The 15,462-nt window shown below is 41.0% G+C and overlaps 1 protein-coding gene across 1 annotated transcript; it reads right to left on the bottom strand.

Annotated features, from left to right (window-relative positions):
* Window positions 1-4,102: 4,102 nt before the first annotated feature.
* LOC106532361 (rho GTPase-activating protein 35) lies at window positions 4,103-14,813 on the bottom strand. Its single transcript, XM_014028400.1, has 2 exons — window positions 10,949-14,813; window positions 4,103-4,291 (listed from the first exon to the last, which is right to left on the bottom strand). Exons 1-2 carry the CDS (start codon window positions 14,675-14,677, stop codon window positions 4,118-4,120), a joined length of 3,903 nt encoding a protein of 1,300 aa, XP_013883854.1. The 5' UTR covers window positions 14,678-14,813; the 3' UTR covers window positions 4,103-4,117.
* Between the last annotated feature and the right edge of the window lie 649 nt (window positions 14,814-15,462).

The raw sequence follows: 15,462 nt of genomic DNA, 5'->3' as shown, positions 1-15,462 counted from the left end.
GAAAGAGGCAGAGGAGGAAATAAGAGAGCTTTCAGTCAAGGCATCCAGCATCGATCTACTCCTTCTGCCAATCAATTATCCARAAAAGCTGTGCTCGCCAGACGCAAGGAAAACAGAGATGGGAGGACTGATAGCGGGAAGGAGTCGTGCGGCAGCGGTGGAGCGGGAGAGCGAAAGATAAGGCCGAAACAGGACTGAGGAATGAGAAAGATAGCGGCGGTACGAGACATCGGAGAAGAGGGAGATTCCCACTGATGAAAGAGAAGAGAGAACAAAATAAAAGGGATTACGATAAGCAGAAAAAATGTAGAGATTAAGGGGAAAAAAAGGCGAGAATGAGATGAGTGTCAGAGGAGTAACAAAAAAAAAAAAGTGAGATTAGACAAATCATTTWTTATAAAAGCAAGGACAGGTGAAGCACCCAAACAAAATACCAGCACCCTCCTACTTAAAGCCTGACAGTAAAAACAAATCATTACTGTTTCTTGTACCGTCATGCAATTTAATAACAACTAAAAACGCAACCATCTGRGGCATCTTCAGTTACTTACAGCACCTACAAGAGGAATAAAATCACACCCGTGGGATTGAAAACTTGTAGGGAGCGCCATAAATCGGTTAGCGGCTGCGTTTCTGCAGCATGTCGCTGCCTGACGCACCACCAGCTGATCCCACATCAGCCTCTCTCTGGGCTGAGCAGCCCCAAAGGCTGATTTCATGCTTCACCATGGAGACAGACAGTCACTGGGTGCTGCCCTTTTCGTCGCTATGGAGGCTCCCACCGCCAGCAGATATGCCCGCGGACGCTAACGCGCATTCATCACCGCCGTGCCCATGYGCAGAGCAGCCTGCGCCTCCCGCCCCGGGAGGACGCACGGAGGAGATAACGGCAGTCATCATGGATTGATTTGATACGGCTGCTTTTCTGCAAGCTAAGAAAAAGGACAAAATACCYCATCTATTCCTATTATTATCAAGGACAAAAGGGAGCAATGAGGCACAAAACAAGGGAAAGAATAATTTAGAATGGGAACAATAAAAATAAATTGTCTTTATGGCTCYTCCTCAAAGTGACAATGGAGATCCATGTTGCTTTATTTTCTTTTTAATAAAACATGTAAACATTGATTAAATAAAAACATAATTGCAAAAAGTTCAGTTCAGAACGATGCGCCACAACATGAATTTTTCATTACYTTCATACAAAATCTAAAAAATTTAACAAAGCATCTGATTCGCCTTAGCTAAAGCAGTGTTTCCCAAAGTTGGGGTCGGGACCCAAAGTGGGGTCCTGAAACATCAAGGTGGGGTCCTGAAAAGATTTTCTGAATTAATTACATTTTTGCCTTATTTGTTGCAAATGGGTGAGGTTAGTGTATTTAAAATGGATAAATGTAGTATAAAAATATTGTTACTATGCCCAAGTTTAGTTGATGTGATTCAAATGTTTATCATAGTTGGGGGCTCAGGTCTCTGCTACTGTTATTTTGTGGGTCAAAAGCTGAAAAGTTTGGGAACCACTGAGCTAAAGAACACCTTGGCTGTGAAAGGTCCACAGAGTTTCATAAAAGCTGTTAAACATGGGTTTTCAACATGTGTATCTGTTGCTCATTAGAACAATGTTTTACTTGGTAGCGACTGCAGCAACATGAACAAGTAACACATTTCACTCCAGTTTACTTTGTGAGACCTATAATTTGCAGGCAGGGGACAAATGCAAACAAAGCTTTAATTATTATGAAAGTCATGCTGTAACTTGTTCTGCGTTCCAATAAAATAAACAAACATTTTACCAATCTAACACTTATTTTCCAGAAATTAACATTTTGAACACTGCTGCTCTTTATTTTTCCCAGTTATTTAAGTGCACTTTCATGTTTTGAGTTGTGTGCAACCAGATGAAAGAGTTGAGGAGATTATGATCTGGTTAATAAAATAAATATACTGCCTTTATTGAGTTGAATTATATTTATACAACTATCCCAGTTGTAGGACTTATTTGAAAGATTTTAGTATGGAGAAAAGCAACCCTTGTTTTTTGGCGACAATGGAAAAAATGTAAAAAGTTTTATTTTTCCTTTCAAAAAAGAAATTAAAAACCACATTTTTTTAAAAAAATCCTGTCAATAATATTTTTAGGAAGAATATAACAAAAGTGAAAATGGCAAATTGGAAGTTTCCAGGCACAACTGGTGCATTTCCAATCTTAGATGTGAAAAAACACCAAATATGACTGAACCAACATGGAAAAACTTGAAACCAATTATCCTCCCTACGCTGAAGAAAAACAAAACAAAACAGAGGTCGCTGTGGGGCCGAGCGTTTCCTGGAAGCTTCCTAGCTAGGACACGTCCTGACTCAGCATATTAAGAGAAAGAGGGAGGGGGAAGCAGAGAGACGAAGAGAATACCTGGAGTGAGACGTACTCAGAATTCAAATAAATGGAGAAATAWATCAGTTTGTGCCGGCAAAATTGAGTCGAACGAGTTGCCTCGGTATCTAGAGCTTTGCCACTGCACGGAGGAAGGAGGCGGATGTTTTGTAAGGCCACGATAATCCTCAAATGCAGACACTTTAATCAGGCTAGAGATTACACAGGAATGCACGGGCATGTCAGTAAGCAACAGAAACTTTAGCAGCGAGGGAAAAAAAAAATAAACGAATGTAATTCGATTTAGGAAAAGAAATGAAAAAAGAACTTTTAGCTACGAGTGCCTGAATAGAAAATGTTTCTTAAGATGCGTTTGCAACATAACTCGACATCTAGAAATCTGGACACATCCAAGGATCAAGTAAAGCCTTTACATAAGCCTCACATCTGGTTTGGTTTAACAGCTGGTGGCAGGGTGAGAAGCAAGCTGGCGGTCTGAGGGCAGTGGGGCACCAGAGCAGGCCCGGCTCGGAGTCTGGCATCTGGGCAACATGGTCAAAGGGTTAGAAGAAGCTCCCTGCGCACATCTGTGCTTCCAGCCAGGAAAGGACAGTTACCGACAACTTGCTAATGACCTATAAGCTAACAACTCGCTAATGACCTATAAGCTAAACACGGTTGAGAGCAGACAATGACGCACAGCATTAATCTGAGCAAACGAGAGCTTTTCAGCACTAACATCACTCTCGTTTTTTCCAGATGCAATCGCTGTCCTCCCGATTCATTTAGTCATGAACGCACCGAGGGGAAATCTGGCAGGAGCATCTTCTGGATGCTTGTCTTTTTTGCCGGGACACAAAGCCTCGGCGATAATATTCAAGTTTTATGTAAAGTCCAAATCCGAGCCCCACTTCCAGGTTCARATCCTTGTCGATGCTTAGATGAAAAGAAACCAGGCGCGGGCCTTTATCAAACTTAAAACAGGCGTSAGGAAATAAGATGAACACAAGGTTATTTAGGTTTAAGGAAGATTACAAGAAGCAACAATCCCAGCAGAGGAGCTCTTCTCAGTTCAGCTCCAGAGTTAAGATAAGGAAAAAAAAAAAAAAGACATGCAGCATTAGCACTCCTCTTAAAAGAAAGCACCCGCTGCCTTGCAAGTCAAACATTTAAACTAAGTTCTGTTAGCGCTTGTGTTATGTGATGACGATGACTCAACTACTACCACAAGTCAGTATTTGTAAAATTGTCTGACTCATAACCATTTTATTGTGCCGTCATGAAACTAAACAGAAAGATGGCCAATTTTTCTTTTAACAAGTTGGCGTAGTTTGGAATTTCATTACAGACAGTGGGATTTGTTTTTAAATGTATGTTTACTGACTTAGCTGATGAAATTTGAAATGRAGTTACAAGCACTGATACTGGAGCTAAACCTAAATTATTAATGTTTTTTTTCTGTTATTTACATGTAACGTTTTTAATTGTGAAGTTATTACTTCAGTTAAAAGACATGTGAATACATGGCCCAATGCATTTTAAGTCTGAAGGCTCGTGATATAAGATATAACACCATGGTAAGGAGGTAGAGTGGTCATGCAAACAGACTAGYCCMTTTTATGCAGCCTACCCAGACTGCAAAGTGTGGAAGGCTGCAATCCCTGATTTGAGACACAGCTTATAAAATCTTAACTAATCCTCTGAAATGATTTATTGAAGTTAAAACTTAAAACAGGCTGTGGAGAATCACACGTGARGTATCTGAAGATTCTTACCTGTCGTCTCGATGAACCGGATGCATTTCTCAATGAAGACTGGGATCTGCCGGTCAGGGGTGACCACCGTCGAGAGCGGCATGCCGAAGTAGTTGCTTTCAGGTGGTTTGGAGCTGGAATGCCTGGGTTTGGATCGCACTTGTTTCTGACAAGAAACAAAGAAAACAATATCATTCGAGACGAACAAACTCTCTCAACAAAGGCACACGAACAGAGTCTAAATCATGACCTTATTTAAAAAGTTGCTGTTTTCTTGTTTCCTGAGTAAAAACAGACATGTCCATTCCACACATGCCTTTGGATGTTAAACCGATAATCAAACATTCCTGTCGAGATCCCTGTTCTGCCCATCAGATACAGAGATACACATCGTCTGTTCACCACTCTCATCATMTCGTGCTCATTCTTCTTCCACATTTTGCATTCCTCTRTATCTCTTRGACGCTGCAGCTTTGACACAGTTAAACTCTCACTCCCCTGTTTAATRACCTTRTAGCTCAGTTTGTCTTCCTGTTAGGAGACCTAACACAATGCTGCATCACTTGCTGCCTGCCTCTCTCTACGGCACAGGCTTCGGCAGTAATTGTATGGACGCTTTAACGCCGATGAGTGGGAATATTTTTGAAGCCCCGCCCCCCTGAGGTCCGGCTCTCTASTAAGTCTGTCTGTCTGTACCCCTGAAGTGCTGCCCTGCCAGGGATGCACGGTTGGCTGGGCACACGGACAGTGGGTGCAGCGTGGTCCTGACAGACGAACAACAGAAAAAGAGCATTTGTGATAGCACACATGGCACTCAAGTATACTCGCGTTGGATTGACTTGTATCAAAATGAATTTGCATAACAAAGTTTAGTTTAATTCAATGATTTATTCTTGTTGGTTGCCTGTAAATCTAGCAAGAACTCTATTCCCCCAAACTGAGGTAGTTCCAAGCGCTATCTGCAACAGGTAAGATGTTAATTGTTCATAACCGACCTACAGACCTCATTTTCAAACAGGTTGAAGTTATTTTAAATTGCACTATGAGTGAACCACCATTTCCTTTGTTTAGCTTAATAAGAGTCTTGTCTRGACTTTTATTTATTTAACAAGACAAGAAACAAAAACAAAATGGTCGTACAACAAGATTCACTTTTTTTTTCCAAAACCTTTAACTTGTATAGTTGGATTATATGTATTAAAGGAAAAACTTTACAGAGAAAAAAATATATTTGGACTCACCCAATTAAAATGACTCATACTCAGCTTTAACTTTTTTTTAAGAATCAGATTTAAAAGGATTATGCTGACCAAGCCCAGACATATTAAATTATAACAAGATAAATGCTTAATCTCAAAGGAAGCAACTTTTAACTTCGCTCAACAAGCTGTTCTTTGTGTAATAAAGCAGAAAAAAGGGTCATAAAGGATTCTRTCTTTTTATTTGCTTCACTATGTAGCAAAAAAGCACAACCTACTAGAATTTCTTTGCTCATCACTCAGATATTTCATGACATTCCCATCAGCTACATTTAAAATCTACATACATTTACACTTGCATCCAGTTGATGTGCTTCTGTGCTTGGATTACACATATTAAGTGTGCATTCATGCGTTCAAAACACTCACTCGAGGCTTGATTAGGGTTTTAAAAAATGGTATCTAGTCTCGATTGTACTTGCAAAGAGCCTTGCTATTCTCAGCATCAGTTTGGTGTGGCAGCTCCTAATTTATTTCGGTCCTGTCACGGTAACCGTGCTGCGTGTCTGTGCCCTGTCTCATTTTTAACAAACTGTCTCTGTACCCACACACTTCTTTCGTTGGCTGTCTTCTCCCCCTGCAGTTTTGCCTTCTGGCCACTCCTTTTAGTTGCTGACTGAGACAGGATGTGTTGCCAGCTCTAAGACGACAAAACAGACCTCCACCACCGAAACGAAAACAAAGCACCTCCTTATACAGACGCCGCGGTGAGCGTTTACATACACAGCATGCTGAAGGACACTAAAACAAGACCCTTCAGGAGTTCTAACATGAAATTCATTTCCATTCGGGTTTGTTTTTCCTTCCCTTCCTCTTATTTCTTGAATGAGGACACTAGGCAAAGTAGGTATCCTAGGAATTTGAAAATGTTCCCTTTTCGCTGCCTGAGGAGGCTTCAAAACAAGCTGCAGGAGAGAAGGGGAAATGTATCCGGGCTCTCACTGAGGGAGGGTGATCAGGACGGARGCACTCGGTCAACGCCTGAGGTAAAGAGGAAATTTAAAATGAAGTTTGGAGTATTTGTTTAAACCCCTTAACTCAAGGTGGTAGACAGCACCTTAAGGCTCCATCCAGGAAAAATATTTACACTGCAGAACATCAACTCAAACACACTCTAAAACAGGGCTATTCAACTAAATTGCTCCGGGGTCCACAGTTACTGTCAGTCAACAGCTGAGGGGCCGAACATCCAGCAATTAAAGTTATTATGTAAATAAACCAAGTATTTCAAAGATCTGTTATCTTTGATATAGTTTATTTTTGCTGCATTTAATCAAGGATACAACATACAGAACCCTATAAAAGTAGTGATAATTAAACAATCTCAAAAACACTGTCGACGCGTCARGRGTGTATGCTTGCTGAGTGCTATATTTAGCTTTAGAAGAAGATGAAGAGTGCCGAAACGAAGGGCCCAGAAAATGACAAATTATAAAAAGCATGGGAAAATTTAAAACTAAACAGAAAAGACGACAARGCGCGATACGCGTCACATCCTCGATGTTTCTGCACCGGAACAAAAACAGCGGCTGCATGTACCYAACACGTCCGGGMTTAACAACAGGTATCGTTCACACTCCCTTTGGTTACCTAAATCTGTGATAATCTGTCATYTTACAGATGTACGAGGAGGAGATAAATTTTGGCTAATATTTGTGCTGTCTAATCATGGTGACCTGGGTTTTATTAAACAGTGTGTAAGTTGTGTGATTAAAAACAAGACTTACTGTAAGTTTGTCAGATAAAAATAAAAGCACAYCAACAYATKGACAGTTTGAGCTGAAACAAGTWTATTTGTTGATATGCTTTTATCATAGTTTAAATGATACTTGGAGTAAATGTTTCAAGTTTAAAAGTATTTATAGAAGATAGCTGCATTTTTTAAAATTATTTGCTGCTGCTTTTTATGACTTTAGCCTTCATTACTACTGTCATATTTGTTTATAGCTAAGCAGTCAAGACTAAATCTTTTATTGCCTAAATGGGAGCCCTGCATCAACCTAATAACAGTCTTAAAATAATTTTTGGTTACAATTAAGAAGTGAACTCTACAAAAGTCAGTTGCAACACCCAAATGTTTATATTACCCATTTTACTTATTAAATTTCTAACAAAAAAAGACATTCAATTTTCCAATCCATAACAATAAATTTACAGCATTTAGATTTTTCAGTGTTGGTTAAAAATGATTCAGTGACAGAGTGCTTTTAATTAATGCCTCCTCAAACCTTACATACATAAATACAAACGAATCCGATTACTCGATTAATCGTCAGAATAATCAATAGATTAATTGATTACTAAAATAATCGTTAGCTGCAACCCTAATTCTATGTAAATCACAGATAATTGATAAGGGTGCATCTCCTTGAAATGAGAAATAAAACTAAAACTCTATATACTCTGTCTGAACTGCCAAAATCGTCTCTCACTGTTGCAGTTGCATGATGTAAAAAGCATCACTTTGTTTGCAGCTTTGAGTCTTCCACCCCTTCTCGTCACAACCTGCAACCTGGGAGAACTTTTCACCCCTGTCTGCATGAGAACATGTGCGATTGGTCAGAAGTTTGTGGGAGTGTTTGTTTATGCTCAAAGTGCTCAGACGCTGAATTTTGCTTCAACTGCTCGCTTCCAGAATCCAACTGTTGCCCCCGGAAGCAGACATTTATAAAAGGTAGTCAAATGGCCCAAAACTCATGGACTGAGATAAAACAGACACAATATCTCATGACTCAGGGGAAAATTTTTATGAAACTTTTGGGAAGTGATAACTGTAAATACATCTACAACATATTAACCTTTAGAGTAACCAATCAATATTAGCCCAAACAAAAATGGTTATAAGTCAGTCAACTTTACAGAGGAGCTAAAATCTGATGAGGTATTAGCTAAGAGTCATCCCAAACATATTACATAAATTGGCACATTTTGAAGGTTTGAGAAAAGCGACTAAAACTTAATTATTTCAATATAGAATGATCTTAAGTTAAAACTCTGGCACGTAAGGCCTTTAATTGATCCCTCTTGRGATTGAGCCATTCCTTCTGACTGATTAATGCCCCCTAAGTACTGGAGAATGTAGTCTGGGCGGTTGAATAATATGTGCGGACAGCCTCCATGCAGGTACATCACAGCTGAGTGTGTAAAAAACATTTATCATCCACCTCCTGTTCCACCCTCCTTGACAGCCATAGCAATTATCACAGACACACAACCACACCACGCACAGCTGTAACTCCTGCTCGGCTGGCACTTCTGCTGCACGCAACATTTGAGAATGAGCAGCATATCAGGCCGATAAGCAAAAGGGTGAAAGGTCCAAGTATCACCACATCACGGGTAAAAGAAGCACAGAAAGAAAACAGGATGCATGTGAAGAGGGTGGCTCATATTTAAAATTTAAAAAAATGAGAAAATAAAACTCAAAGAATTGACAAAGAGAAGGAAAATATATAAAAACAATGCATCAGAAATGTGAGAAGCAGAAAGCATGAATCAGGAAACTTCAGAAGAAAAAGACAACGAATAAAACAATGAAAGGAAGGAAACAAGAAAAACTCATTCTGACAGGAATTAATCTGCTGTCTCAGTGGCAAAATGAAAAACGATTGCATACAAAGCAAAAAWAATGCCTTAACTTAAACAGTTTGGATCTTTTAAAGTAGAGTTTAATGGAAAGACTATAAACAAATATTATCTTACCTGCTGAAGCTCTTTGAGCAACCTCAATTTGATGTAACAGTTTACTGTAATTTCTGACTAATGATATTAAAACAGTTTGTCTGAGTGGAGCTGAGACCAAAGTGGACTAGTGGGGTCTTAAATAACTCCAATCAAAACCATTTTACATTAATAATAATAATAATAATAACAATAATAATAATAATAATAATAATAATAATAATATAAAATTAACAACAATGCAATGCTGAAATGTAAAATATTATTATATTAGCTGTTTCAAGATGGTAGAAATCCACTTTGGTTTTCGCCACATTCCAATGAGCCGTTTGCTCATCAATCGGGTTCGAATCAAACTTTGTTTCTCCAAACTGAAGCTGTTCAAAGAGCAACAGATTAAATTTTAGATGCCTCTAACCCTTCTCTAAAACCTCCAATCAGACAATCAACTATTCCCTTAAAGCTGCCACTTGTATATACTATAGGCTTTGTATGTAACAAGAAGCTTTACAGAAGATGACTGCACAGTTAGGTTTCTATAATTTACAACTATAAAGGAATTATATATTTGCTCTTTAGGCTGTTGGGGGAAAATGGTGTTTGTGTTTCCTGAAGGGAAGCCACTGCATTAGAGACAAACAAATAAAACAGCCTGTAGCATAATGTGTCTGTTCACATTCACTAAAAGTTTGCTGCATTAGACCACAAGTACACTGACATTCTCTTTCCCTTCTAATGATCTGGCTAGCTTAGAGAACTCCCACTGAGCAGACAGGAAAAAATATGGCACACTTGCTTTCGCAGGAACCCCTACAGTATATGTTTTCACTATGCTCAGCCTTTGACAGCAGAGAAATGATACAGAGCTCTGCTTTTTCTTGACTTTAGCAATAAGCACGGTTATTGACCAAAGCAGACGGCACTGAATCACAGCCAAGAAGCAATTATAATGAGGAAGTTCTGTCCATACATGTGCATTCAAGAAGAKAACAAACTTTAAATGCCAAATTCTATACTTATATTAGCCATTTGATAAAATATTATTAATGTTCTAATCAGAGCAAAAACAATTGAGGAAATAGTAGTTTGAGATTTGCTTAGAAAACGTAATTGAAGCTACAAGGACCAAATGTCCCAAAGGTGCAAGACTTCAAGTACTTTGGGTCGAATGTCCAGGAAAACAGGGACTGTGGTAAATGGGTAAAAAAAAGAGGGTCCAGGCAGGATGCAGAAAAGTTCCAGGAGTGATTTGTGACAAAAGGATCTCAACAAAGGTCAAATGAAGGGCTTACAAGAGCGTAAGTGAGAAAGACCATCTATGTTGTATGATTTGGAGACAGAAACATTGACAAAAAACAGGAAACAGAAAAAACAAAAACAAAAAACAGGAAACAGGAAACAGTGGCAAGTGTCAGAGATGAAAATGTTGAGGTTCTCCTAGGTAGTGACAAGAACAGGAATGAGATCAGAGGTATAGCACATCTTGGATGACTGGAAAATAAAGTTACAGATCAGACTGAGATGGTTTGGACATGTCCAGAGGAGGGACAGTGGGTATATTGGTTTGGACATGTCCAGAGGAGGGACAGTGGGTATTTTGGTAGAAAGATGTTAGAAACGCAGCAGACAAGAAAAAAAAGAGGAGATATACGGATGCAGTTAGAGAAGACATGGAGGTGGTAGGAATGAAAACGGAGTAAGATTGAGAAGGATGACTCGCTGTAGTGATCTCTGAAGAGTGGAACAGCCAAAAGAAGAGGAAGAAGTAGAAGACTAAACTAATTTGTTAGGACATGATTAAGTTAAATAACAATTTATTTACATTTATTTTCAGTCTGTGCACTTTCAACCCATATGTCACACTTTTATGTACAAACACTAACCTTTGTATTTCTGCGCAAGCTCCAGAGAATATTCATTTTTTTATGATCCTCGCCCTCTTCAATTGATTCTTTCGGAGGTCCTCCCTCATCTTGGCCAGTCCTGGGTGGACCCATCTCATCATCACTGCCAAGTGAGAAGCTTGTCCTAAAACTGCTGAACTTCCCAAGCCGTTTAGATCTGTCTCTGTACAGCTTAGGTTTCACAGCAATAGCAGACATCTTTCTCTTTCGCTCCAGCGAGCTGCTATCGGCGTCACTGTCCGACCCATTTCCTGCCGAACTTCCATTGGCGTGACCCTTGTTGGCATTGCGGATGGTAATAATTTTGCCCTGTGTACTATCATGAGGAACGGAGTAAATGTCGTCCTCCTCTGTGATTCGAGGTTTGCTTACAGCATCCATAGGCTCTGCATAGTCTGAAGGGTCATAGCCACGGTCCGTACCAGGTGCCCAGGATACAGCTTGGGGCAAAGAAGGTCGGTTGGTGCCTCCTTGCTGGTCCATGTAGGGGCCAAGATTTACCTTACGGATAGGCTTGGGCTTCACTTGTGGAGGAACCTTGTTGTTCAGCTTGCTCTCAAAAACACTAAGCTCAGAAATAACAGATAATGTTTCATTTGAATCCAGATCTGGCAGCTTGAAGTTTCCCAGGTTGGAACCAAGGCCACCAGGGTCTCTAATAGAAGGGTAGGGTGGTGAAGGATCAATATCATCCTCAGAGTCCATGAGAGTGTTGACAGGACTTGGGGAACCACAACGAGGGCTAATGCTCTCATTGGTACAAGCCTCAGCCACATTGTCATACATGTGAGTGGCCTCAACAACAGTGCGCTTCTCCAGAACCTCTTTGAAGAAAGACTGGAAAAGGTCTATTTTATGAAGCCCCCCCACTACTCCACCATGTCCACAAATCACTGTGTTAAATCTGGCATTTATTTCATTGGCGAGGTCCTCTCCCTGACTGACTTGCTCCTTAGCGGAATCAGAGTCTGTTAGCTCCATCTGACTTTCTGCTACTGCTAGCAACTGGACTGGAATTATGTCTTGGACCTCACAAAGAAAAGCACACATTGTCTCCATWGAGGCCCTGCGGCGAGCAGAGTAAACCGTAATATAGCCATGGACCAGGCCAGTTTTGCGGATGGAGAACGATGAATGAAATGAGAGAATCGACAGCTCAACATTCTGTCTCTGACCTCCTATATTGAGATCTAGAATAACTGATGTGCCACTGCTTAGGCTGGACGCAGGGCGACAATGATGAGGCAAAAGGAAGGGAGCAAGCAACTGGTCTAGATCATAGGTGTCTCCACACATRAGGCACACAACTATCCTGAGATCTGCTTCAAGCACTGGCTGGGACTGAGAGTCTCTGAAGGCAGAGAATGGAGGATGTAATATGGGGGAGCCACTACCAACATTCCTCCGTGTTTCTAAGAGGCTCCTTAGCATCTGGTTAATCTGCCTCTCACTGATATTGCGACCATAACCCAAGCCTGGAGAGGCAGGGTCTAGGTAGGCACACTGCAACTTTAGAGCCACCTGCTGCCCRTGCTGTGTAAGAGTTTGTGCCGTTTCCCCTCCAATATCCCCTATTGTCCCAACACCCCTTTTAGTGACCAGAAGGAGTGACAGTGGGAGTTGAGCTAAGCTATTTTCCCTTTCTCTTCTGCTTATAGTTGACTCTCTAAGCTTTTCTAAACTCTCAACAACATAAGAAAGGGATTCCCTTGAATTGTACAAACACAAGCATCCATGTGGTGTAAAAGTTGGTGTGTGAAATGAGTTCACGGGAAGACGTACGTTGCCTTCTATAGGACGAAGAGCTAACTCATATATTTTGCCATCTAACACGTACCGATCATCACTGGAGCACCATGTCCTCATCTCATTTGCCATGTCTCTGGCTAGTCCATTCTTTCCAAGAATGACCAGATTTATGCGTTCAGCCCTCCCCACGTCAGGCCGTGAACTGTCTGTTGATGGGTATCGAGTGGGGAATCTGGAGGCCAGTATCTGTTCTATCTTACTGTCCACGCAGTGGGGGTTGTTGGGACATGTGTCTTTTGTCGGATGGTAAACGAAATGGATATGTTTTAGTATTAGAGCATCTCTTTCTGCTTGCAGTTTTTGTAGAGCTTTAAATCTTTGTTCCTCACCCAACACCTCCTGAATGGCTGCCATTTTCTCTTTACTTGGTTTTGCATCAACTTCAAGCTCGTAAAAAAGCTCAGAGTACTCAAGAAGCAGTTCCTGAAAGTCTTCTTTTGCTCGGTCTATGATTTCCTTTTGGTGTTTGTTGTAGATATCTAAATATTCAGCTTCACCTAGCCATTGGTAAAAATCTTCATTCCTGATTAATGTTCGGGCCTCTTCCCATGGTTTCCCGGGAGTGATGTCAGGAGAAACGCTTAGCATTTCCTTGAACTCCCACCTCATTTCAGCTCGTTTTCGCTCAGTTCGTAGCTGATCCAGATGGGTTTCGTAAATATTTTGAGCCGCTGGCGTCTCCAGGAGATCCTGGGGGATTCGATCATCCTCCATGTTGTCAATATGGGGTGTGGTCTCCCAAGGAGTATCATCTAGCACTACAAACCAGTGAGAGAAATCTCTCTTTGCCTCTAGAACTTTCTGAACTCCAGACCAGCTGACATGGTCTATTTCATTCAAATCTGGTAGAAGTACAGCTAGYGCTTGTGGTAGAGTACTTAGATAGGCCTTCCTGCGTTTCTCTATATGTTCTTGTTTAAGTCTGTGCACATGCTGCTGGAAGAGCTTCTTTGCTTTAGCTGTTCCCTCAAGAAAAACATAGTCTTTGTACTCAGAGTCTGTCTGCATCATACGATTGACAACAGGCCAGGTGTCATTATGGTTCTTCACAATTTTGTTGATCAGCCATTCATAGCGATCTTTGGCTGAAGCAATCTGTTGACTCTGCTGTTTCAGTGCCTCATAGTAAGGGATGATTTTGGGCTTCCCCCTGCTCTTGTCAATGAGRTGAACCAGTGTGAGAAATGCCAGGTCAACATTGACATTAGATCGTGCTGATGTTTCTACCACCTGTAGGTTCTTCTTGGCAAGAGCAAAAGCGTGACAGTCTTTGATATAGCGCTCAACTCCTTCATCACATTTGGTGAGAACTATTACCACAGGTTTCTTCGTTTTGGCTACCTGGTTATAGAGGTTGGTAACAAACTTCATCTGGTCCTCAAAGCTGCGGTTCATACCCCTGCTAACATCAACACTAAGTAAAAACCCATCCACCACCAGCTTTCCTTCTGGCATTTGCTTTTGCTCAAAGTCCTGCTCCAGTCCAAGCTGATCTGTGCAAAAGTACATCAGCTTTTCAGCTGAAGCCAGCTTGYTGGAAGCTGCTCTCTTGATGTAGGGCTGAAGTGCCGTGCTACGGTGCGGCTGGAACGTCTGATCGTCAATAAACTCTGTCTGCTCCACCACATTCATGCGGCATTCTGAGCCCTCCTCCATTGTCCTTGATGCCTCTCCCCAGTAGAGGAAGTGGTCATTGTTTACCACACGGCCTCCAAAGTCACTGGTGCTTAAAACGGAGGTGTGATCCAGGTAAAAGTCATCAGCACTTGGCCGAACAAAGCGGTTACACAGGCAGGACTTGCCCACACCYCATTGGCCTTTCTCCTTCTCCGTCCCGGACAACCCAACCACAACCAGGTTATAGACAGGTGCCCGGGCATCTTTTTTATTGGCCATCATTAACGCTGGCAGAGGCTCATCCTGCCATGCTGGCTGCTTGCTCTAGGGAGGAGGAGATTGCCAGGGAAGCAGYGTTTCCATGCAAGAGGAGCTCACTGGGTTGTGGTCCGGTCCTGCATGAAAGACAAAAAATACAGAGAATTATTCCACTGAAATAAAGAAAAGATATTTCATGTACATAAATTATCACTGTAACATATTGTTTCTCTCAACTAAATTCCTGCGCCTATGTTGTGTTAATAATGCTTAATCTTTGATCCTATTTAACCAGAAAATGTTTCCTGAAAAGATTGAGGTCACAGGCAAAGCTGTTGGAATATTGCACAATACTTTWACTGAGCTGTAGCTCAGCTAAGATTCCAATTTTATTTTATTTTATTTTTTGCAGTTTAGCTTACTCAATTACAACTTAGCAAAGCCTACAGTGCTAACAGTGCTGCTTTTAACATTTCATGCTTTTATGTTGGCTGAAACTCCATATGTGTTTTGCCTTATTATATGACATCTAACAGTGTGGGTGGCTGTCTCAGTGCCAGCAGAATTAGAATAAAGTCACACATGGTTATTGCTACGGCAGCGAACAAACATGGATTTGCATAAGAGAATAACCACACACTTATAGAAACAGGCAGCTCGAGCTCGCTGCAACCCAAATGAAAGGCACGCACAAGAAGATGAAAGCAGATAAATGTTCCAAAGCTAAAGTTACTAATTGGCCAACTAGGGAGAGCCATCTGCATTTAAAAAGACTGCATTGCCTGTTGGCTCACTCTTCTCCATCAAAA

Source organism: Austrofundulus limnaeus, unplaced genomic scaffold (genome assembly GCF_001266775.1).
Source record: "Austrofundulus limnaeus strain Quisiro unplaced genomic scaffold, Austrofundulus_limnaeus-1.0 Scaffold757, whole genome shotgun sequence".
NCBI lineage: Eukaryota > Metazoa > Chordata > Actinopteri > Cyprinodontiformes > Rivulidae > Austrofundulus > Austrofundulus limnaeus.
Note: the sequence above shows the minus strand (reverse complement) of the source record. Positions and strands in the feature narration are given on the sequence as shown.